This window comes from Salmo salar, chromosome ssa16 (assembly GCF_905237065.1).
Source record: "Salmo salar chromosome ssa16, Ssal_v3.1, whole genome shotgun sequence".
Lineage (NCBI taxonomy): Eukaryota > Metazoa > Chordata > Actinopteri > Salmoniformes > Salmonidae > Salmo > Salmo salar.
The window spans coordinates 3,528,877-3,554,987 of record NC_059457.1 but is presented as its reverse complement, the minus strand read 5'-3'; the positions used below and the strand labels follow the sequence as shown (position 1 = coordinate 3,554,987).

Sequence of the window (26,111 nt, the reverse complement as noted above, 5' to 3'; positions counted from 1 at the left end):
AGGCTGCAGACCTCACGTACCGGAACTCTGGTTACATTGTGTCATTGTCTTATATAGTGGCGAGGGGAGAAGGGTGTGTTTCATCATTTATAACCCCTGTCTCTTCACAGGGGCGGGCCACTGATTAAGCAGGGAACTTTCCTTATGAAAACCCAATTCTCTCATTTGGAAGCTAAAATTACATTTAATCTTCTAACAAACAGTTTCAATATCAAACATTTAATTTGCACAACAATTCCATGTGAATTTGATAACTAGAATATGTAGGCTTTCCCAGGTACAGTTTATGTCGTCCTGTCATCAGTCTTAATGTCTCAGATGACAACCGAACTGACAGCCATACTCATTAAGTTCCAACGCATATTTCCAACTGGTTCTATTACCGAAATATGGTTCCTTTTCCCCTATTTGTTTGATGTTCCCAGACTCTCTATATTTAACAAAGGCTATTCAATAGTTCTTCAGTAGGGTCAGAGAGAGAGGGGAAGGGAGAAAGGTATTTATGGGGGGGTCATAAACCTTACCCACAGGCCAACGTCATGACTCAAGCCTCCCCCTTTTTCCTCCAAACATAACGATGGTCATTATGGCCAAACAGTTCTATTTTTGTTTCATCAGACCAGAGGACGTTTCTCCAAAATGTACGATCTTCATCCCCATGTGCAGTTGCAAACCGTAGTCTGGCTTTTTTTATGTCGGTTTTGGAGCAGTGGCTTCTTCCTTGCTGAGTGGCCTTTCAGGTTATGTTGATATATAGGACGCATTATACTGTGGATATAGATACTGTTGTACCTGTTTCCTCCAGCATCTTCACAAGGTCCTTTGCTGTTGTCCTGGGATTGATTTATACTTTTCGCACCAAAGTACGTTCATCTCTAGGAGACAGAACGCGTCTCCTTCCTGAGCGGTATGACGGCTGCGTTGTCCCATGGTGTTTATGCTTGCGTACTATTGTTTATACAGATGAACGTGGTACCTTCAGGCGTTTGGAAATTGCTCCCAAGGATGAACCAAACTTGTGGAGGTCTACAATTATTTTTCTGAGGTCTTGGCTGATTTCTTTTGATTTTCCCATGATGTCAAGCAAAGAGGCACTGAGTTTGAAGGTAGGCCTTGAAATACATCCACAGGTACACCTCCAATTGACTCAAATGATGTCAATTAGCCTATCAGAAGCTTCTAAAGACATGACATAATTTTCTGGAACTTTCCAAGCTATTTAAATGCACAGTCAACTTAGTGTATGTAAACTTCTTACCCACTCGAATTGTGATAGTGAATTATAAGTGGAATAATCTGTCTGTAAACAATTGTTTGAAAAATTACTTGTCATGCACAAAGTAGATGTCCTAACCGACTTGACAAAACTATAGTTTGTTGTGTGTGTGTGTGTGTGTGTGTGTTTGTGTGTGTGTGTGTGTGTGTGTGTGTGTGTGTGTGTATTTGCAAACATTTCTAAAAACCTGTTTTTGCTTTGTCATCATGGGATATTGTGTGTAGACTGTTTTTATTTTTAATCCATTTTAGAATAAGGCTTTTATGTAACAAAATGTGGAAAAAGGGAAGGGAAGGGAACATTTACATACTATAAATGTATGGCAAGACCTGATAATGGATGTCTAGCAATGATCAACAACCAATTTGACAGAATTTGTTAAATAATAATGGGAAAATGTTGCACAATCAAGATGTTTTTCTCACATCTGTCATAGAGAGCGAGATCACACTGTCATCTGGAACAACAGGGGCTTTTTTACATTTACATTTTAGCAGACGCTCTTATCCAGAGCGACTTACAGTAGTGAATGCATACATTTCATACATTTTTTCCCCCCCCGTACTGGTCCCCCTTGGGAATCGAACCCACAACCCTGGCGTTGCAAACACCATGCTCTACCAGCTGAGCCACACGGGGCATGGCTTTCATGCAGGCCATTTGATTAGATGTTCAAGAGTCTTATGGCTTGGGGATAGAAGCTGTTAAGAAGCCTCTTGGATCTAGACTTGGTGCTCCGGTACCGCTTGCCGTGTGGTAGCAGAGAGAACTTCTATATACACTGCTCAAAAAAATAAAGGGAACACTAAAATAACACATCCTAGATCTGAATGAATGAAATAATATTTTTAAATACTTTTATCTTTACATAGTTGAATGTGCTGACAACAAAATCACACAAAAATAATCAATGGAAATCCAATTTATCAACCCATGGAGGTCTGGATTTGGAGTCACACTCAAAATTAAAGTGGAAAACCACACTACAGGCTGATCCAACTTTGATGTAATGTCCTTAAAACAAGTCAAAATGAGGCTCAGTAGTGTGTGTGGCCTCCACGTGCCTGTATGACCTCCCTACAACGCCTGGGCATGCTCCTGATGAGGTGGCGGATGGTCTCCTGAGGGATCTCCTCCCAGACCTGGACTAAAGCATCCGCCAACTCCTAGACAGTCTGTGGTGCAACGTGGCGTTGGTGGATGGAGCGAGACATGATGTCCCAGATGTGCTCAATTGGTTTCAGGTCTGGGGAACGGGCGGGCCAGTCCATAGCATCAATGCTTCCTCTTGCAGGAACTGCTGACACACTCCAGCCACATGAGGTCTAGCATTGTCTTGCATTAGGAGGAACCCAGGGCCAACCGCACCAGCATATGGTCTCACAAGGGGTCTGAGGATCTCATCTCGGTACCTAATGGCAGTCAGGCTACCTCTGGCGAGCACATGGAGGGCTGTGTGGCCCCCCAAAGAAATGCCACCCCACACCATGACTGACCCACCGCCAAACCGGTCATGCTGGAGGATGTTGCAGGCAGCAGAATGTTCTCCACGGCGTCTCCAGACTCTGTCACGTCTGTCACGTGCTCAGTGTGAACCTTCTTTCATCTGTGAAGAGCACAGGGCGCCAGTGGCGAATTTGCCAATCTTGGTGTTCTCTGGCAAATGCCAAACGTCCTGCACGGTGTTGGGCTGTAAGCACAACCCCCACCTGTGGACGTCGGGCCCTCACACCACCCTCATGGAGTCTGTTTCTGACCGTTTGAGCAGACACATGCACATTTGTGGCCTGCTGGAGGTCATTTTGCAGGGCTCTGGCAGTGCTCCTCCTTGCACAAAGGCGGAGGTAGCGGTCCTGTTGCTGTGTTGTTGCTCTCCTACGGCCTCCTCCACGTCTCCTGATGTACTGGCCTGTCTCCTGGTAGCGCCTCCATGCTCTGGACACTACGCTGACAGACACAGCAAACCTTCTTGCCACAGCTCGCATTGATGTGCCATCCTGGATGAGCTGCACTACCTGAGCCACTTGTGTGGGTTGTAGACTCCGTCTCATGCTACCACTAGAGTGAAAGCGCCGCCAGCATTCAAAAGTTACCAAAACATCAGCCAGGAAGCATAGGAACTGAGAAGTGGTCTGTGGTTAACACCTGCAGAACCACTCCTTTATTGGGGGTGTCTTGCTAATTGCCTATAATTTCCACCTGTTGTCTATTCCATTTGCACAACAGCATGTGAAATTTATTGTCAATCAGTGTTGCTTCCTAAGTGGACAGTTTGATTTCACAGAAGTGTGATTGACTTGGAGTTACATTGTGTTGTTTAAGTGTTCCCTTTATTTTTTTGAGCAGTATATATATCTATTCATCCACACAGTATGAACGCCCAGTAGCTGTCTGATTTGTAAACACACACACACACATTCTGTGGTTGATTCAAACAGTTTAATTGGTGCTTTAAAGCAGGTAAAATTGGTGCAGATCCGATCAGAAAGGTAGGGAGGGAGAGAAGGAGCAAGGGATAAGAGAGGAAGAGGTCAAAGGGATGAGGAAGAAAGAAAGGAAGAGGGAGTGGGGGAAGAAGAAGAAGAAAGAAAGGAAGTAAGATTTGAAAGAGAGGAAAGTAATGCAGATGGACTCAGCGGGAACAATCCAGAAAGGAATAGTATAGAGATTGTAGCGTACTCTTTCTAAGCAGTTCTCTGTAAGTTTGTGCAGTGTTATAGAATGAATTATACAGTATTCACTCCCCTTCACTTTTTCCACATTTTGTTGTTAGGGCCTGAATTTAAAATGGATTACATGTAGATTTTGTCACTGGCCTACACACAATACCCCATAATGTCAAAGTGGATTATGTTTTTTGAGATTATTTTACAAATTCATTGAAAATGAAAAGCTGAAATGTCTTGAGTCAATAAGTATTTAAAACCTTTTATGGCAAGCCTAAATAATTTCAGGAGTACAAATTTGCCTAACAGGTCACATAATAAGTGGCATGGACTAACTCTGTGTGCATTAATAGTGTTTAACATCATTTTTTAATGACTACTTCATCTCTGTACTCCACACATTGAATTATATGTAAGGTCCCTCAGTCGAGCAGTGAATTCCAAAACACAAATTCAACCACAAAGACCAGGGAGGGCTTCCAATGCCTCACAAAGAGGGGCACCTATTGGTAGATGGCAAAAAAACAGACATTGAATATTCCTTTGAGCATGGTGAAGTTATTACTTACAGTTTGGATTGTCTATCAATACACCCAGTCACTACAAAGATGCAGGCGTCCTTCCTAACTTAGTTGCAGAAGATGAAGGAAACCAGTAATGTACTGAACTATACTCTACTTTTCTTTACTGTACTATAAAATGCTTTCCAAACTTGTGTGAGAGACAGAGACTTTTCACACTCTTACTTTGACCACCAGACGACAGAAAGAAAACTGAAAAACGTGGTAATATACAGTCGTGGACAAAAGTTTTGAGAATGACACAAATATTAATTTCCACAAAGTTTGCTGCTTCAGTGTCTTTAGATATTTTTGTCAGATGTTACTATGGAATACTGAAGTATAATTACAAGCATTTCATAAGTGTCAAAGGCTTTCATTGACAATTACATGAAGTTGATGCAGAGTCTTTTTCAAGACCTCTGCAATCCGCCCTGGCATGCTGTCAATTAACTTCCATTCTTGCATAATCAATGCTTGGAGTTTGTCAGAATTTGTGGGTTCTTGTTTGTCCACCCGCCTCTTGAGGATTGACCACAAGTTCTCAATGGGATTAAGGTCTGGGGAGTTTCCTGGCCATGGACCCAAAATATCGATGTTTTGTTCCCCTTGCCACTTAGTTATCACTTTTGCCTTATGGCAAGGTGCTCCATCATGCTGGAAAAGGCATTGTTCATCACCAAACTGTTCCTGGATGGTTGGGAGAAGTTGCTCTCGGAGGATGTGTTGGTACCATTCTTTATTCATGGCTGTGTTCTTAGGCAAAACTGTGAGTGAGCCCACTCCCTTGGCTGAGAAGCAACCCCACACATGAATGGTCTCGGGATGCTTTACTGTTGGCATGACACAGGACTGATGGTAGCGCTCACCATGTCTTTTCTGAACAAGCTTTTTTCCGGATGCCCCAAACAATCGGAAAGGGGATTCATCAGAGAAAATGACTTTACCCCAGTCCTCAGCAGTCCAATCGCTGTACCTTTTGCAGAATATCAGTCTGTCCCTGATGTTTTTCCTGGAGAGAAGTGGCTTCTTTGCTGCCCTTCTTGACACCAGGCCATCCTCCAAAAGTCTTCGCCTCAATGTGCGTGCAGATGCACTCACACCTGCCGCTGTCATTATTGAGCAAGCTCTGTACTGGTGGTGCCCCGATCCTGCAGCTGAATCAACTTTAGGAGATGGTCCTGGAGCTTGCTGGACTTTCTTGGGCTCCCTGAGGCCTTCTTCACAACAATTGAACCGCTCTCCTTGAAGTTCTTGATGATCCGATAAATGGTTGATTTAGGTGCAATCTTACTGGCAGCAATATGCTTGCCTGTGAAGCCCTCTTTGTGCAAAGCAATGATAACGGCATGTGTTTCCTTGCAGGTAACCATGGTTGATTCCAAGCACCACCCTCCTTTTGAAGCTTCCATTCTGTTATTCCAACTCAATCAGCATGACAGAGTGATCTCCAGCCTTGTCCTCGTCAACACTTACACCTGTGTTAACGAGAGAATCACTGACATGATGTCAGCTGGTCCTTTTGTGGCATAGCTGAAATGCAGTGGAAATGTTATTTTGGGATTCAGTTCATTTGCATGGCAAAGAGGGACTTTGCAATTAAATGCAATTCATCTGATCACTCTTCAAGACATTCTGGAGTATATGCAAATTGCCATCATACAAACTGAGGCAGCAGACTTTATGAAAATTAATATTTGTGTCATTCTCAAAACGTTTGGCCACGACTGTACAGTACCAGTCAAAAGTTTGGACACACCTACTCATTCCAGGGTTTTTATTTTTACTATTTTCTACATTGTAGAATAATAGGGACAGCATCAAAACTATGAAATAACACATATGGAATCATGTAGTAACCAAAAAAGTGATTCTTCAAAGTAGCCACCTTTTGCCTTGATGACAGCTTTGCACACGCTTGGCTTTCTCTCAACCAGCTTCACGAGGTAGTCACCTGGAATGCATTTCAATTAACAGGTGTGCCTTTTTAAAAGTGAATTTGTTGAATCTCTTTCCTTCTTAAAACGTTTGAGCCAATCAGTTGTGTTTTGACAAGGTAGGGGTGGTATACAGAAGATAGCCCTATTTGGTGAAAGACCAAGTCCATATTATGGCAAGAACAGCTCACATAAGCAAAGAGAAATGACAGTTCATCATTACTTTAAGACATGAAGGTCAGTCAAACCGGAAAATGTCAAGAACTTTGAAAGTTGCTTCAAGTGCAGTCGCAAAATCCATCAAGCGCTATGATGAAACTGGCTCTCATGAGGACTGCCACAGGAAAGGAAGACCCAGTTATCTCTGCTGCAGAGGATAAATTAGAGTTAACTGCACCTCAGATTGCAGTCTAAATAAATGCTTCACAGAGTTCAACAGACATCTCAACATCAACTGTTCAGAGCAGACTGCGTGAATCAGGCCCTCATGGTCGAATTGCTGCAAAGAAGTCACCACTAAAGGACACCAATAAGAAGAAGAGACTTGCTTGGGCCAAGAAACACGAGCAATGGACATTAGACCGGTGGAAATCTGTCCTTTGGTCTAATTAGTCAAAATTTTAGATTCCAATCGCAGTGTCTTTGTGAGACGCAGAGTAGGTGAATGGATGATCTCCGCATGTGTGGTTCCCACCGTGAAGCATGGAGGAGGTGGTGTGATGGTGTGGGGGTGCTTTGCTGGTGACACTGTCAGTGATTTATTTAGAATTCAAGGCACACTTAACCAGCATGGCTACCACAGCATTCTGCAGCAATACGCCATCTCATCTGGTTTTCACTTGGTGGGACTATCAATTGTTTTTCAACAGGACAATGACCCAACAAACATCCAGGCTGTGTACAGGCTATTTGACTAAGAAGGAGATTGATGGAGTGCTGTATCAGATGACCTGGCCTCCACAATCATCCAACCTCAAACCAATTGAGATTGTTTGGGATGAGTTGGACCGCAGAGTGAAGGAAAAGTAGCCAACAAGTGCTCAGCATATGTGGGAACTCCTTCAAGGCTGTTGGAAAAGCATTCCAGGTGAAGCTGGTTGAGAGAATTTTGATTTGTTTAACACTTTATTGGTTACTACATGATTCCATATGTGTAATTTCATAGTTTTGATTTCTTCACTATTATTCTACAATGTAGAAAATAGCAAAAATAAAGAAAAACCTTTGAATGAGTAGGTGTGTCTAAACTTTTGACTACAGTACCAGTCAAAAGTTTCTCAAAAGTATAGACTCTTAGCTTTCATTTGACACCCAATTTGACATGCTCATATGAACTTCACATGTCACATAGTTACTTTTACATGGAAATGACCTTAACGCCTGCTGTAAACCACCATTCATTGGTAAATTATTTTAAGTGTTTCACCAAAATGTCAGAATTCAACATTACCCTCTTCCTCCTCGTCAGCACTGAAGGTTCAAACAGACAAAGTCCCCTTGCGAAGACTATATGGGCCCCACAGGCAGGCAGGCAGTCAGACAGCTGCAGGGAACTAACAGACTGTATATCTCAGACTGACAGAAAGTTATTTGTGTCCGAATGACAATTGACAATTAATGTAATGAATAATGACCTTTGACATGTCCGACTCCTCCCTCTCCTCATTTAACACAACCTGAACCCTAGAGGCAATTATTTAACAAAAGTTTAGTAAACTGAGCAATATAAAAACTTGCCTCCTTATAATGCACATTGTTAAAGAAAAGTTTCCAAATAAATTATAGTGTGAGATTATAATAAGGTTTACTGTATTTTTTGCTTTTTGCATGGTGGGTTTGCATTACAAAAATGTTGGACATTAAAAACCTCTATACTTATCTGGCAATGTAAACCAGGCTGTAAATCTCTGATTGAGAATGTTTCAGGCCTCCTTCCAGGAGCCTGATGATTCAAACAATATTCATGTTATGCTAATGTTTATTTCTTCTATGTTGAGGAGTGTGAAATAGTGCCATGTCAAAGGTCACCAGTCATCATTTGTTTATTTTTGTGTTATCATAAAAAAATGAAATAATTTCATAGCAATGTAAAGCATACATTCATTTAATTTGGACACAGTGTTTCCTGTCCTATTCTCCTGAATCTATGCTTTCCGTTAGGGTCTGTGTAGTTACTAGGTTTGAATGGCAGGAACCTGGTTATTGAGATTTACCAGAATATACCGCCCAAAACCACTCTCTTTTCCCGGGATAAATAACTGTGAGAAACCGGTAAATGATAATAAATTATTAATATGAACAGCATTGTGTGAAATTAAACTGTTAAATTATATGCGATGTCTAAATCTGTCTTTTCTACGACCTCTGCATGATGAATCATCAACACTCATGGTGGGGACAGACAGCCCATCTCAGTATGGAGTGCAGTTCACAATGCATGTAGACCTATCATCTCATCATTGTAACGTTTTATGTCTGTGGTACAGTAATATAAAGACTGAATACGCATATAATTTACCCATCTCCATCTGGCTTTCAGGGGTCACCTTCAGGTAATACATTCCATGCAGTATTAGCCGTATAATTAGCTAATTAATGATGGGTTATTTATAATAAGCTTCTAAATTATAGCCTCTGTCTCTTGCACAATACGAATGTACCTGTGCTCTGCTGGACTCTCCTTCATGGGACTCTCCTTGGAGTCCCATGCAGGAAAAACTAGACTAGAATAGCTTGCTGGACATAATTTTTTGCATTTCTTATACCAATGGAATATTCGCTGTTGTTTGCTCAACGTTAAATACAACAGCCAATAGAACACACGGGTAGTTTGAAAGAAGATTGAATGTGCAATGGCGGAAGGCTATAGCAGTTATTTATTCAGACCCATAGCCATTCAATCTTCCTTGATGAGAAGTGAAGGCCTTCTGCATCTAATTCTATTCCTACAGTATACTATTCAAGGATGTCATTAGAATGACAAAGATAAGGAAAACAAAATGTATTTAATTTACCTGTTGAAAGCAAGGAAGGAATGAAGCAACAACAGAGAGAGAAAGAGGAGGTAGGCTAATAACATTAAGGGACATTTTATGAAAGGTATATATCCGTCAGCCTACTGATTATACAAATAGGCCCTATTATTTCAAAATGAAAGTCAAATTTGCTAGTCTATACAGTGAGGGAAAAAACTATTTGATCCCCCTGCTGATTTTGTACGTTTGCCCATTGACAAAGAAATGATCCGTCTAGAATTTTAATGGTAGGTTTATTTGAACAGTGAGAGACAGAATAACAACAAAAACATCCAGAAAAATGCATGTCAAAAATTGTATAAATTGATTTGCATTTTAATGAGGGAAATAAGTATTTGACCCCCTCTCAATTAGAAAGATTTCTGGCTCCCAGGTGTCTTTTATACAGGTAACGAGCTGAGATTAGGGACACACTCTTAAAGGGAGTGATCCTAATCTCAGTTTGTTACCTGTATAAAAAACACATGTCCACAGAAGCAATCAATCAGATTCCAAACTCTCCACCATGGCCAAGACCAAAGAGCTCTCCAAGGATGTCAGGGACAAGATTGTAGACCTACACAAGGCTGGAATGGGCTACAAGACCATCGCCAAGCAGCTTGGTGAGAAGGTGACAACATTTGGTGCGATTATTCGCAAATGGAAGAAACACAAAAGAACTGTCAATATCCCTCGGCCTGGGGCTCCATGCAAGATCTCACCTCGTGGAGTTGCAATGATCATGAGAACGGTGAGGAATCAGCCCAGAACTACACAGGAGAATCTTGTCAATGATCTCAAGGCAGCTGGGACCATAGTCACCAAGAAAACATTTGGTAACACACTATGCCATGAAGGACTGAAATCCTGCAGTGCCCGCAAGGTCCCCCTGCTCAAGAAAGCACATATACATGCCCGTCTGAAGTTTGCCAACGAACATCTGAATGATTCAGAGGACAACTGGGTGAAAGTGTTGGAGGAGGAGGAATGCTGCCTATGACCCCAAGAACACCATCCCCACCGTCAAACATGGAGGTGGAAACATTATGCTTTGGGGGTGTTTTCTGCTAAGGGGACAGGACAACTTCACCGCATCAAAGGGACGATGGACGGGGCCATGTACCGTCAAATCTTGGGAGAGAACCTTCTTCCCTCAGCCAGGGCATTGAAAATGGGTCGTGAATGGGTATTCCAGCATGACAATGACCCAAAACACACGGCCAAGGCAAGAAAGGACTGGCTCAAGAAGAAGCATATTAAGGTCCTGGAGTGGCCTAGCCAGTCTCCAGACTTTAATCCCATAGAAAATCTGTGGAGGGAGCTGAAGGTTCGAATTGCCAAACGTCAGCCTCGAAACCTTAATGACTTGGAGATCTGCAAAGAGGAGTGGGACAAAATCCCTCCTGAGATGTGTGCAAACATGGTGGCTAACTACAAGAAACGTCTGACCTCTGTGATTGCCAACAAGGGTTTTGCCACCAAGTACTAAGTCATGTTTTGCAGAGGGGTCAAATACTTATTTCCCTCATTTAAAATGCAAATCATTTTATAACAATTTTGACATGCGTTGTTCTGGATTTTTTTGTTGTTATTCTGTCTCTCAAATGAACCTACCATTAAAATTATAGACTGATCATTTCTTTGTCAGTGGGCAAACGTACAAATCAGCAGGGGATAAAATACTTTTTTCCCTCACTGTACTTTGTAGGCTGCAAGCCTGCACCAGAATCGCATGTTTTCTCCCTGCTTTATCAAGGTTTGAATGAGGTGTGTATTTCCAGTCCCTTATGATACATTTTATCATCTGGATCTGCACCTCAGTGCACTACTGCCGTCAGTGAACAGGGGGCACTACAGGACTGTAGAACCCCTCTAACCAATCAGCATCCAGATCTGGATGAGCCCGGCTTCCCACTGGCAGATAATTTTTTCCTCTGTCGTCTCCCAATGGTCTCTATCTCTCTTCCCCCGTCTCCATTGTCGTTCCTGGGATATAAATTAGCTGCAGCGGGGGCTTTGTGCTGGAGCATCGGTAAAGAACCAGGGACAGAGGGACGTAGAGGCTGACCAAAACAGTAGAGGATGCTCCGTGTCTGGGCACAGGGCTAGAGGACGACTGGGAGGACAGGGCTCTCTGTGGATGTATACCTGTGGAGAACAGCGGACCTATTTTACCAGTCCTGCCAGCTGGGCCAGCTGCTGATGAGGTGCCTACGCTGTCTGTGCTGGTGTGTGTGTCCTTGCAGCTGTGCATGCGTGTGTATGTATGTGTTCAGCACTGATTGTGTCAGTCGTGATTTTCACACTCTGACCGGCTGATCATCTTTTCCCAATCAGCTACCATTTTTTGGTTGCTTTGCTCTTCTTTGTTCCTCTCTCTCCTCTCCTGCTCTAACCAGCAGACTTATGCTGTGGTCGAACTCACCAGTGCCTCAGAGCTTGGCTAAAATGGTGACCTTAATTTTTACATATGATGTTATTGATGAGGAAGAGCTATGTGGTTTTTCAGATCGAATCAGTACAGTTGTCATCGCCAGGGTTAGAAGCTGTGTGCATGTGTGTGGGTACATGTGTGTGTTTGATTTAGATCTGTGCAGTTTACCCTGTATAGAGGCAATGTTTCTGTGCGCGTATGTGTGTGAACATTTGCAAGCGTGTGTGGTCATGTGCACGGCTGTGCTTGAGTGTGTGTGACAGGGTTTGTGTAACTGTAGTGTGTGTGTGTGTGTGTGTGTGTGTGTGTGTGTGTGTGTGCTCCTGTAAAAGCATTTCCTCTTTAAGGACAGTAAACATCATTGTCATTGTGTATGCATGAGTGGCTGGACATGTTTGTCATTTATACATGACAGTGCCAGTGGATAGGAAACAGTGTGTGTGTACTTAATGTAACCTTAGCTTGTACATACTTGTGAAGATGATATGAATGTCCTACTGAATGACTGTCCTCTCTGTTTGTGAGGAAGTCTTCATTCACTGTATGGCCATCCTGTGTGTAGGGCTGTTATGGTGACCATATTACCGCCACATCGGCGGTCACGGGTAGAGGTTGACCGATTATGATTTTTCAACACCGATACCGATTATTGGAGGACCAAAAAAGCCGATACCGATTAATCGTGCAAATTTTTGGGACATTTAAAAAAAAAAAAAAAAATTTACATTTATTTGTAATAATGACAATTACAACAATACTGAATGAACACTTATTTTAACTTAATATAATACATCAATAAAATCAATTTAGCCTCAAATAAATAATGAAACGTGTTCAATTTGGTTTAAATAAGAAAGCTAATGTTTAAGTTCCTTGCTCAGAACATGAGAACATATGAAAGCTGGTGGTTCCTTTTAACATGAGTCTTCAATATTCCCAGGTAAGAAGTTTTAGGTTGTAGTTATTATAGGAATTATAGGACTATTTCTCTCTATACAATTTGTATTTCATATACCTTTGACTATTGGATGTTCTTATAGGCACTTTAGTATTGCCAGTGTCAACAGTATAGCTTCCGTCCCTCTCCTCGCTCCTAGCTGGGCTCGAACCAGGAACACATCGACAACAGCCACCCTCGAAGCAGCGTTACCCATGTAGAGCAAGGGAAACAACTCCTCCAAGTCTCAGAGCGAGTGACGTTTGAAATGCTATTAGCGCGCACCCGCTAACTAGCTAGCCATTTCATATCGGTTACACCAGCCTAATCTTGGGAGTTGATTAGGCTTGAAGTCATAAACAGCGCAATGCATTGCGAAGAGCTGCTGGCAAAACGCACGAAAGTGCTGTTTTGAATTAATACTTACGAGCCTGCTGGTGCCTACCATCGCTCAGTCAGACGGCTCTATCAAATCATAGACTTAATTATAACATAATAACACACAGAAACACGAGCCTTAGGTTATTAATATGGTCGAATCCGGAAACTATCACATTTATTCTTTCAGTGAAATACGGAACCGTTCCGTATTTTATCTAACGGGTGGCATCCATAAGTCTAAATATTCCTGTTACATTGCACAACCTTCAATGTTATGTCATAATTATGTAAAATTCTGGCAAATTAGTTCGCAACGAGCCAGGCGGCCCAATCTGTTGAATATACCCTGACTCTGCGTGCAATGAACGGAAGAGAAGTGACACAATTTCACCTGGTTAATATTGCTTGCTAACCTGGATTTCTTTTAGCTAAATATGCAGGTTTAAAAATATATACTTCTGTGTATTGATTTTAAGAAAGGCATTGATGTTTATGGTTAGGTACAGTCGTGCAACGATTGTGATTTTTTTGCAAATGCGCTTTTGTTAAATCATCCCCGGTTTGGCAAAGTTGGCTGTCTTTGTTAGGTAGAAATAGTATTCACACAGTTTGCAACGAGCCAGGTGGCCCAAACTGCTGCATATACCCTGACTCTGTTGCAGAGGTGACACATTTTCCCTAGTTAAAAGAAATTCATGTTAGCAGGCAATATTAACTAAATATGCAGGTTTAAAAATATATACTTGTGTATTGATTTTAAGAAAGACATTGATGATTATGGTTAGGTACAAGTTGGAGCAACGACAGTCCTTTTTTCGCGAATGCGCACCGCATCGATTATATGCAACGCAGGACAGGCTAGATAAACTAGTAATATCATCAACCATGTGTAGTTAACTAGTGATTATGATTGATTGATTTGTTTTTTATAAGAAGTTTAATGCTAGCTAGCAACTTACCTCGGCTTCTTACTGCATTCGCGTAACAGGCAGGCTCCTCGTGGAGTGCAATGTAAAGCAGGTGGTTAGAGCGTTGGACTAGTTAACCATAAATTTGCAAGATTGAATCCCCAAGCTGACAAGGTAAAAATCTGTTGTTCTGCCCCTGAACAAGGCAGTTAACCCACCGTTCCTAGGCCGTCGTTGAAAATAAGAATGTGTTCTTAACTGACTTGCCTAGTTAAATAAAGGTTAAAAAATTCATAATAATAAATAAAATCGGCCACAATCAGTGTCCAAAAATACCGATTACCGATTGTTATGAAAACTTGAAATCGGCCCTAATTAATCGGACATTCCGATTAATCGGTCGACCTCTAGTTCAGATTGCACACAGGACGCTCTGGCCGAGGAGTAGGTTTGATCCGAGCGTTCTGACCTAACAACAGAAGTCAAGAACCCAAGTTAACTGGCTAACAATGGCTAGCTTGCTAGCTACTTCCAGGCACAAATGAGAGAATAGCTCACTCTGACCATTGGGATTATGAACCATAATCCCAACTAATAACGTTACTACCCTGCATTAATCTGCAGGTAGCTAACCAACCAGGTTAAATGTTAGCTAGCTGACATTAGGCTATAACTAGCAATGCAAATGGCTCTGAGATACGAGTAATATTACTACACAGATCATACAAGTAATGTTAGCTAGCTAGCCAGCCAGCTAACATTAGCTAGCTAACAGTACACTTTAACTTAGAAACATGTAATATCTGAAAATGTAGCTAGCTAGACTCTCTTACCCGTATACATGGATGGACGCTTCTCCCTCTGTCACGATTCCATGGTTGCCCTGAGTTTGAAGATGTCATCTGGAGCCAGGTGTTTTATACAACCGCTTTCTGTGTGTTCTCTTTTCGACTCCGTCTGCATATTTGCAATCAAATGGCAGAGTTTTCTCCATCTCCTTAGCTATCATACTCTGATTCCACTGATTTCTGAACTCGGTCCTCCAGAAAGTGGAGAGCAACACTTATGCAGTTCTACTATGAGATATCTTAAAAAAAAAAAGATGCGTTAGAAAGGATTACCTACACATACTGACCAGTTCATATTATAGACAGAAGTGCGCTACATGGCAGACCAATCCGAACTCATCTCTCGTCATGTCCAGCCCACTCATTATCTCAGCCAATCATGGCTAGCGGGAAGGTTGCTGTATTTTTCCGTGACTAAACCAACTAGGCTCGTAATTTAACTATTTTATTTGTATTTACAGATGGCATACAAGTTTGTTATTAAGGCACATGAAAGTTTGCATGTTCCAGAAAGTATTTCTGTCATAAAATGAATTTTGATCAAAAACGATTTTTAAGTTCAAATGGCACTCCTGTGAAGTAGTGACGCGCGACATACGCCTAGTTTCCTGAAACAAGTCACAAATGTGTTTATGTAAATTAACGGTCAATTACCGTGACACCGGCAGTTATTTGCTTGACAATCACCGGCTGACAAAATTTCATGGCCGCCACAGCCCTACCTGCATGTTAAATGTTGGGTAATATGATGTGTAGTTAGGGGTGGGGATGGGGGTGCGGAGACATGTGAATGCGGAGTATGGTGTACTTGTCATGTTGTTCTTTTGGAATTGGTAGTGCAAGATACAGGCCTTGTAATGTGGAGACATTTTAGTGGGAGAGGTTTGGGGCGTGTGGTGTAGTCTATGGTGTATGGTGTACACAATGGGTTTCAAATTCAATTCCCGGAGGACCATTTGTCTGCGGGTTTTTGCTCCTCCCTTGTACTTGATTGGTCAGTTAAGGTCAATTGATTAGTTAGGAACGCACCTCACCTGGTTATTTAGGTCTTTATTGGACACAAAATTAAAGTCCCTCAAGGAATTGAGTTTTTTCCCCCCTGGTGTACACTGAAGTTTTACTAGGGTTTGTCATGAGATGTAGGGATGAGGTGATACACTGCCAGATTGAGACTCAATGCACTCTGTCAGACTCAGTACACTACGTCAGTGAGATGTGATATAATAGGCCTCTGTCCATGTCCCCCTCAGTTACACAATTACTGTGATGTGTGTTTGTGTTTTACTACGTGTTAGTTTGTGTGTGTGTATGCGCCTGCCTTCCTGCACGTGTTTGTGTGTGAGTGTGTGCGTCTGCTTGCCTGCTTGTGTGTTTTTTAGTGTGTATTTTAACCTTGTGTGTGTGTGTGTGTGTGTGTGTGTGTGTGTGTGTGTGTGTGTGTGTGTGTGTGTGTGTGTGTGTGTGTGTGTAGGGGGCATGGTGGATAAGGACCTCCGGCACTACCTCAATCTGCGCTTCTCCAAGGGTTCCGTGGACCACGACCACCAGCAGATCATCAGAGACAACCTCTACCTCCGCACCGTACCCTGTGAGTCAACACATACACACACAGTCAGACAGACAGACACCCACAGACACACACACTAAAAGACACACGCGTAGACACACGCACGGTTGTCATAACCTACCTCCGCATCTGACCCCTGACCATAGCAGAACACTAGGGATGAATTTCATTATTTATCCTGTCCTTGAGCTCTCTCTCTTTCTCTCCTTGACATTAACAAATGGACAGGTGGAGGCCAAATCCCTGTAGGCATCCTACATATCCCTTTCACTCGACTTGTGTTGTGTGACTATTGAGATGCACCCGACCTGTGTTTGAGGTGCGGTGAGACGATTGAGACCCAGCAACTATCCCAACTATTGAGATGCAGGACATACAGTATAGGCCATATTTGGTTTATTTTAATATTTTTTTCCAAGGTGGTTGATGCTAGATGTGCTAGGTAACGGTTGTCTTTTTTTTTATATCGAACAGGCTGTGTCTGAAATGTCACCATTTTCACTACTTATGGCTACTATGTAGGGAATGTGTTGCCATTTCCGATGCACTCTGTGTGTGAAGATTTACCAGACTACTCTGGTAATACATAAGGAGCCATAGAAAATACTTACCTGCGTGAAGACAAAGCCTCTAGCAAGAGTTGTAAAAAAAATGGTCCAAACGTTTAAGTTTCAGGGCAACAAAGAGAGCCTTGAATGCTCTAGACATGCTATATGAATCCTGAATGAATACAGTCTACCTATACTGTTGCTTTGCGTTAAAGGGTCTCTCTTTCTCTCTCTCTCTTCCTCTCTCTCTCTTCTTCCTCTCTCTCTCTCTTCTTCTCTTAAATGTTTTTCTCTCTCCTCTTATTTGGTGTATTTTCAGTGTTCTCTCTCCTCTGATTTAGTGTATTTTCAGTGTTTCTCTCTCTCTCTCTCTCCTCTGATTTGGTGTATTTTCAGTGTTTCTCTCTCTCTCTCTCTCCTCTTATTTGGTGTATTTTCAGTGTTCTCTCTCCTCTGATTTAGTGTATTTTCAGTGTTTCTCTCTCTCTCCTCTGATTTGGTGTATTTTCAGTGTTTCTCTCTCTCTCTCTCTCTCTCTCCTCTTATTTGGTGTATTTTCAGTGTTCTCTCTCTTTCTCTCTCCTGACTTTGCTTGGTGCTCCATTACTGCACACGCTCAGTATCTCTTTTTCTTTCTCTCCTTTTTCTCTCTCTTGCTCCCTCACCCATCGGTCGCCAAGCTCTCTTTCCATGGCAACCAGCCTCGTCTCAGTCCTGCGTTGCCATGACGCCCTGCTGCCCCTCCCCCATCCCTGCACACAGAACGTGCACAGTATTAAAGACCCAATGCAGTCGTTTTTATAAAAATATCAAATCAGTTCTGGGTAACAACTGAGTACCTTACTGTAATAGTTTCCCATTTAAAATTGACGAAAATAGCTTTTTAGCAAATAACTATTTAGCAAGCAAACATTTTGCTAGGACTGTCTGGGATTGGTCTGAGTGGGGAGGGCAAAACTAGCTGTTATTGGCAGAGAAGTTTGGAACTCTCTTTGTTATTGGTCTATTAACCAATTTACCTGCATAATGATGTCACCATGCAAGCCGAAACTCCTGCCCACACAAACCTGCTGATTTTAGAAGATCAGGAAAAAACACTGATCACAGTTTTTACAGTGTTAGTTTCATCAGCTGTTGTACAAAAGCCAGGTAAAACATAATTTGAACTGCACTGGACCTTTAACACACACACATAAATCAAAGTCACACACACACACACACTGAGTGTACAAAACATTAAGGACACCTGCTTTTTCCATGACATAGACTGACCAGGTGAATGCTGTGATCCGTTATTGATGTCACCTGTTAAACCCACTTCAATCAGTGTAGATGAAGGGGAGGAGACAGGTTGAAGTAGGATTTTTAAGCCTTGGACAATTGAGACATGGATTGTGAGTGTGTGCCATTCAGAGGGTGAATGGGAAAGACCAAAAAATGGAGTGCCTTTGAACGGGTTATGGTAGTGGGTGCCAGGCTCACCGGTTTGTGTCAAGAACTGCAATGCTGCTGGGTTATTCACACTCAACAGTTTCCCGTGTGTATCAAGAATGGTCCACCAGGCAAAGGACATCCAGCCAACTTGACACAACTGTGGGAAGCATTGGAGTCAACATGGGCCAGCATCCCTCTCGACACCCAGATGATATGAGGCTGTTCTGAGGCTCAACTGAGGGCAAAAGGTGTTACCAATGTTTGGTATATATATATATATATATATATATATACACCTTTATATATATATATACTCAGATGGATAAAAAATGCAACAGTCTGACTCTGACGTCTTTCCTCTGCGCGTGAGCCCTTTTAGCTCATATGGATGTCTGTCCAGAGGGCTTTGTATTTTGTTTGTCGTTGCCGTGGGGAAGCGATGTCATTGCTTTGATTCTGTTTCCACCAGCACTCTTCTGTCAATATGCGCACGCACACACGCACGATAGGGATGTGACAAATGTAAAAATGATCTTAACGTTTACATGCATGGGACATCATGTCCCACTATTTTTCATCAATGTAATGGCTCGTTGCAGTGATGTATGACAGCGTGTTCATAGAAATCCAACAATCTGTTATTAACGCCACATATGGGGTGTCTGAGAGCTCGTGCTTTGTACTGGCAGAGGAATCATTGTACAATTTCTCCATCCTGGCCGTCACGGTTGACTTTTTCCTTGACTTTTTCCACATTTTGTTACGTTACAGCGTTATTCTAACATTTATAAAATAATATTTTTCCTAATAAATCTACACACAATACCCCATAATGACAAAGCAAAAACAGTTTTTTAGACATTTGATCATGCTTGAGATGTTTCTACAACTTCATTGGAGTCCACCTGTGGTAAATTCAATTGATTGGACATGATTTGGAAAGGCACACACCTGTCTATATAAGGTCCTACCGTTGACAGTGCACGTCAGAGCAAAAACCAAGCCATGAGGTTGAAGGAATTGTCCGTAGAGCTCATAGACAGGATTGTGTCAAGGCACAGATCTGGGGAAGGGTTCCAAAAAATGTCTGTAGCATTGAAGGTCCCCAAGAACACAGTGGCCTCCATCATTCTTAAATGGAAGATGTTTGGAACCACCAAGACTCTTCCTAGAGCTGACCGCCCGGCCAAACTGAGCAATCGGGGGAGAAGGGCCTTGGTCAGGGAGGTAACCAATAACCCGATGATCACTCTCACAGAGCTCCCACGTTCCTCTGTGGAGATGGAAGAATCTTCCAGAAGGAAAACCATCTCTGCAGTACTCCACCAAATGGGCCTTTATGGTAGTGGCCAGCTGGAAGCCACTCGTCAGTAAAAGGCACATGATAGCCTGCTTGGAGTTTGCCAAAAGGCACCTAAAGACTCTCAAACCATGAGAAACAAGATTATCTCGTCTGATGAAACCAATGTTGAACTCCTTGGCCTGAATGCGAAGCGTCAGGTCTGGAGGAAACCTGGCACCATCTCTACGGTGAAGCATGGTGGTGGCAGCATCATGCTGTGGAGATGGTTTTCAGCGGCAGGGACTAGGAGACCAGTCAGGATCAAGGAAAAGATGTACAGAGTAAAGTACAGAGAGATCCTTGATGAAAACCTCCAGAATGCTCAGGACCTCAGACTGGGGCAGAGATTCACCTTCCAACAGCACAACGACCCTAAGCACACAGCAAAGACAATGCAGGAATGGCTTCGGGACAAGTATCTTAATGTCCTTGAGTGGCCCGGCCAGAGCACGGACTTCAACCCGATCAAACATCTCTGGAGAGACCTGAAAACAGCTGTGCATCAACGCTCCCCAACCAACTTGACAGATCTTCAGAGTATCTGCAGAGAAGAATGTGAGAAACTTCCCAAATACAGGTGTTCCAAGTTTGTAGCATCATACACAAGAAGACTCGAGGCTGTAATCACTGCCAAAGGCGCTTCAACAAAGTACTGAGTAGAGTCTGAATACTTACAGTTGAAGTCGGAAGTTTACATACACCTTAGCCAAATACATTTAAACTCAGTTTTCAGAATTCCTGACATTTAATCCTGGTAACAATTCCCTGTCTTAGGTCAGTTAGAATCACTACTTTTATTTTAAGAATGTGAAATGTCACAATATTAGTAGAGAGAATTATTTATTTCAGCTTTCATTGCTTTCATCCCATTCCCAGTGTGTCAGAAGTTACCATACACTCAATTAGTATTTGGTAGCATTGCCTTCAAATTGTTTAACTTGGGTCAAACGTTTTGGGTAGCCTTCCACAAGCTTCCCACAATAAGTTGGGTGAATTTTGGCCCATTCCTCCTGACAGAGCTGGTGTAACTGAGTCAGGTTTGTAGGCCTCCTTGCTTGCACACACTTTTTCAGTTCTGCCCACAATTTTCCATAGGATTGAGGTCAGGGCTTTGGGATGGCCACTGCAATACGTTGACTTTGTTGTCCTTAAGCTATTTTGCCACAACTTTGGAAGTATGCTTGGGGTCATTGTCCATTTGGAACACCAATTTGTGACCAAGCTTTAACTTCCTGACTGATGTCTTGAGATGTTGCTTCAATATATCCACACTATTTTGTGAAATGCACCTGTCCCTCCTGCAGCAAAGCACCCCCACAACATGATGCTGCCACCCCCGTGCTTCACGTTTGGGGTGGTGATCTTCGGCTTGCAAGTGTGTTCTTCGGCTTCTCCAAAATGTACGATCTTTGTCCCCATGTGCAGTTGCAAACCGTAGTCTGGCTTTTTTATGGCTATTTTTGAGCAGTGGCTTCTTCCTTGCTTAGCGGTCTTTCAGGTTATGTCGATATAGGACTTGTTTTACTGTGGATATAGATACTTTTGTACCTGTTTCCTTCAGCATCTTCACAAGGTCCTTTGCTGTTGTTCTGGGATTGATTTGCACTTTTCGCACCAAAGTACGTTCATCTCTAGGAGACAGAAAGCGTCTCCTTCCTGAGTGGTATGACGGCTGCGTGGTCCCATGGTGTTTATACTTGCGTACTATTGTTTGTACAGATGAACGTGGTGCCTTCAGGTGTGTGGAAATTGCTCCCAAGGATGAACCAGACTTGTGGAGGTCTACAATTTCCTTTCTGAGGTCTTGGCTGATTTCTTTTTGTTTTCCCATGATGTCAAGGAAAGAGGCACTGAGTTTAATTTTGTTTTTTTATTTAACCTCTATTTAACCAGGTAAGCTAGTTGAGAACAAGTTCTCATTTACAACTGCGGCCTGGCCAAGATAAAGCAAAAGCAGTGCGACAGAAACAACAACACAGATTTACATGCAATCAACAAGCGTACAGTCAACACAATATAAAAAAAAGAGTCTATATACAGTGTGTGCAAATGTCATGAGGAGGTATGGCAATAAATAGGCCATAGTAGCAAAGTAATTACAATTTAGCAGATTAACACTGGAGTGTTAGATGAGCAGATGATGGTGTGTAAGTATTGATACTGGTGTGCAAAAGAGCAGCAAAGTAAATTAAAACAATATGGGGATGAGGTAGGTAGATTGGATGGACTATGTACAGCTGCAGCGATCGGTTAGCTGCTCAGATAGCTGATGTTTAAAGTTAGCGAGGGAAATGTAAATAGGCCTTGAAATACAGCCACAGGTACACCTCCAATTGACTCAAATTATGTCAATTAGCCTATCAGAAGCTTCTAAAGCCATGATATCATTTTCTTGAATTTTCCAAGCTTTTTAAATGCACAGTCACCTTAGTGTATGTAAACTTCTGACCCACTGGAATTGTGATACAGTGAATTATAAGTTAAATAATCTGTCTGTAAACAATTGTTGGAAAAATGACTTGTATCATGCGCAAAAAAGATGTCCTAACCGACTTGCCAAAACTATAGTTTGTTAACAAGAATTTTGTGGAGTGGTTGAAAAACGAGTTTTAATGTCTCCAACCTAAGTGAATGCAAACTTCCGACTTCAACTGTATGTTATATTGATATTTCCGTTTTTTTTTTTTAAACTGTTTTTGCTTTGTCTTTATGGGGTACTGTGTGTAGATTGAGGGATAAAAAAAAGAAACAAAATGTGGAAAAAGTCAAGAGGTCTGAATACTTTCCGAATGCACTGTATGCCACCTGGGTATTGAAGCAGACATCGTATACCATTGGCAAAGGCTGCATATCAACTGCAATCATTTCTGTATTCAGTGTAGTGATTTTCTCACTTTGTCCCTTTTTCACTTCTTTTGTGTGAAGTGCCTGTTTAATGTCTGTTGTTGAGGGCCTGCGCTGCTCCCTGCGCTGCTCCCAGGTACCTTTCAAAGACCATGACAGTTATTCTGACCATTTGATATTTCAATTGTAAATTAATGCATTTATTATGTTAAAAACCTCTTATGGACAGGCGTTCCGCTCGCCTCGCCAATATCCAATGGTAGCGCCTGGCGTGAAATACGAAAAACCTTTAAAAATGCTATAATTTCAATTTCTCAAACATATGACTATTTTACACCATTTGAAAGATAAGACTCTCCTTTATCTAACCACATTGTCCGATTTCAAAAAGGCTTTACAGCGAAAGCAAAACATTAGATTATGTCAGGAGAGTACCCAGCCAGAAATAATCACACACCCATTTTTCAAGCTAGCATATATGTCACAAAAACCAAAAACACAGCTAAATGCAGCACTAACCTTTGATCTTCATCAGATGACACTCCTAGGACATATGTTATACAATACATGCATGTTTTGTTCAATCAAGTTCATATTTATATCAAAAAACAGCTTTTTACATTAGCATGTTTTGTTCAGAACTAGCATACCCACCGAAAACTTCCGGTGAATTTACTAAATTACTCACGATAAACGTTGACAAAAAACATAACAATTATTTTAAGAATTATAGATACAGAACTCCTTTATGCAATCGCGGTGTCCGATTTTGCAATATTCTGAGTAGATAGCCCGGTCATCACGGCTAGCTATTTTGACACCCACCAAGTTTAGCACTCACCAAACTCAGATTTACTATAAGAAAAATTGGATTACCTTTGCTGTTCTTCGTCAGAATGTACTCCCAGGACTTCTACTTCAACAACCAATGTTGTTTTGGTTCGAAATAATCCATAGTTATATCCAAATAGCGCCGTTTTGTTCGTGCGTTCAGGCAACTATCCGAAGGGTGATGGCCGGCGCGTTTCTTGACAAAAAATGTCAAAATATTCAATTACCGTACTTCGAAGCATGTCAAAAGCTGTTTACAATCAATTTGTATGCGATTTTTCTCGTAAAATAGCCATAATATTCCAACCGGGCGATGACGTATTCGTTCAAAGAGAGAAAGAAAAACATGGAGTCGTCACATGCATGCGTGCGCCAGTGTCATTGTTCTCAGAAGGACCACTCTCCAAAACCCCCGCTGTTTTTCGCCCAGAGACTGCAGAGCTATCATTCAACGTTCTGGCACCTTCATAGAGCCAATGAAAGCCTTAGAAAATGTCACGTTACAGCAGAGATCCTGTATTTTCGATGAAGAGGCTAAAGGAGGACAAATGGTCAGACAGGGCACTTCCCATATAGAATCTTCTCAGGTTTTGGCCTGCCATATGAGTTCTGTTTATACTCACAGACACCATTCAAACAGTTTTAGAAACTTTAGAATGTTTTCTATCCAAATCTACTAATTATATGCATATACTAGTTACTGGGCAGGAGTAGTAACCAGATTAAATCGGGTACGTTTTTTTATCCGGCCGTGAAAATACTGCCCCCTATCCCAAACAGGTTAAAATAGGTCATTAGAAACCTCAGGAAACCAAATGTAAATTGGAATTCCTCAGAAAATGTATTGATTGATCCAGAAGCACATGGAAAATAAGATGATAGTGTATTTTATGACTGTAAGACAACAGTTGCTGGCCTGTCCAAACTACTCCTAAACTATATTGAATCTAATTTCACACATAATAATAATAATAATAATAATAATAATAATAATAATAATAATAATAATTATTATTATTATTATAATAATAATAAATGTGGCCTAAAGACAATATCAAATTGACAATAGTCTGATGAGCGACTATTCTATTGTCAAATAGAGAATGAAGAGACTGATGACCAGTACAGCTTGCATTGACGGTGTGCATTGGCAAAAAAGCAAGGAGCTTACCAAATAGCACTTCTTCCATATCATCCTACAGAGGTCTATGCAGGCCAGACGTATTGATTGCTATGCCCTATCAGAAGGAGCAGATTCCAAGGTTTCTAATGAACCTTGCCAAATAACTCTACAAATTGCACAAATGGTCTCTGTTTCAAAATATAACTTTTTCCTAGATTAATTGTGGCTCTGTGCAATCCTCATCAGCAATAGCCATTTGGCGAAAATGTAATTGATATTTTCTTCTGTTCTATTATATTCTTACTGTAAAATATGTGTGTTGACTGTGGTAGGGCAGGGCCTGTGACGTCTGCTGAATGAACAAGTACATTTCATTGGCAAGGCACAGTCATAGAATGGCATGGCACAGCCATAGCCTTGGTACTAAAGCACAGATAAATAAAACTCAAAACATGCTATTCTGTTCTTTTGAAGTAATTTGCCTTGTATCATGTTTTTACATTTACATTTACATTTAAGTCATTTAGCAGACGCTCTTATCCAGAGCGACTTACAAATTGGAAACCAAACAGACTTGTGAAAGGTAAGTTGCATCCTTTCAAGCGATGTTGAAAAATAGACCTGAAACTTGACCCTTTTCTATCATAGGCATTTCTGTTTACTTCCGATAGCCTTTGTTCCAGAGAGACACAGCAATTCAATATAAATGGCACCAGCGGTAGAGCACACCCATTTACCAATATTCCTTCAACACATTGTAAAGGTTTAAAAATGACAATTGATCACTTGGACTGTATATTTTGCAAAATGTACTTAAAAACAGCAGACACAAACAAAAACTAAAAAATACACATATCATTTTGCATATTATGAGACCTGTTCAACACTAAGTCCCTCAAAACAGTGTTTAATTACTCTGCCATTTTGAAAGTCATGCCCCCCTCCGTCCTTGACTTTTCCTAAATAAGTCTATATAACACACTGTCATTGTTTGAATCTTAATATCACAAACTGAACTGGAGTTATAAGGAGTTAATTTTTTGAATGGTTTTCCCCGGCCTGCTCCGCTCCGATAGTTGAATGTGCCACGCCCAGTTGATAATCACCTTGATAATTGCCTCGAATCGGAACCTAAACTAAGGAATTTCACACACATAACAACAGATTAAATAAATGAAGTATAGTATTATGTTGGAGAATGGGTGAGTTGATGCATATCGGGCAGCAGGTGAGCGAGTGTTGGACAATGTTTCAGATCAGATGTCACGGCTGTATTAGGTGAAAGGAGGAACTCGTGTTTCAACGCAAATTATTTTTGTTTCATAGTTGTAACAAAAGCACTCCACAAATAAAATAGATTTTACACTTTAACTTCTGTATTTTTTGTGGTTTTTGGTTTTTACATATAGACTACAGTAACAAACTAATGAAAAATTGTATTATGTTCTTTCAAATATTTAC

The 26,111-nt window shown here is 41.5% G+C and overlaps 1 protein-coding gene across 7 annotated transcripts in view; it reads left to right on the top strand.

The window, feature by feature from the left end:
* The window catches only part of LOC106573044 (membrane-associated guanylate kinase, WW and PDZ domain-containing protein 2), a 314,920-nt gene that overhangs the window by 8,619 nt on the left and 280,190 nt on the right, over positions 1 to 26,111 (top strand). For 6 of the 7 annotated variants that reach the window (XM_014147683.2, XM_014147684.2, XM_045696840.1 and 3 more), the window contains exon 2: positions 16,433 to 16,549. In XM_014147683.2, coding sequence (XP_014003158.2) covers positions 16,433 to 16,549 — 117 coding nt within the window. Of the gene's footprint in view, positions 1 to 11,250; positions 11,661 to 16,432; positions 16,550 to 26,111 lie in introns of those variants that run through there. The other variant, XM_045696843.1, reaches the window with a different exon arrangement.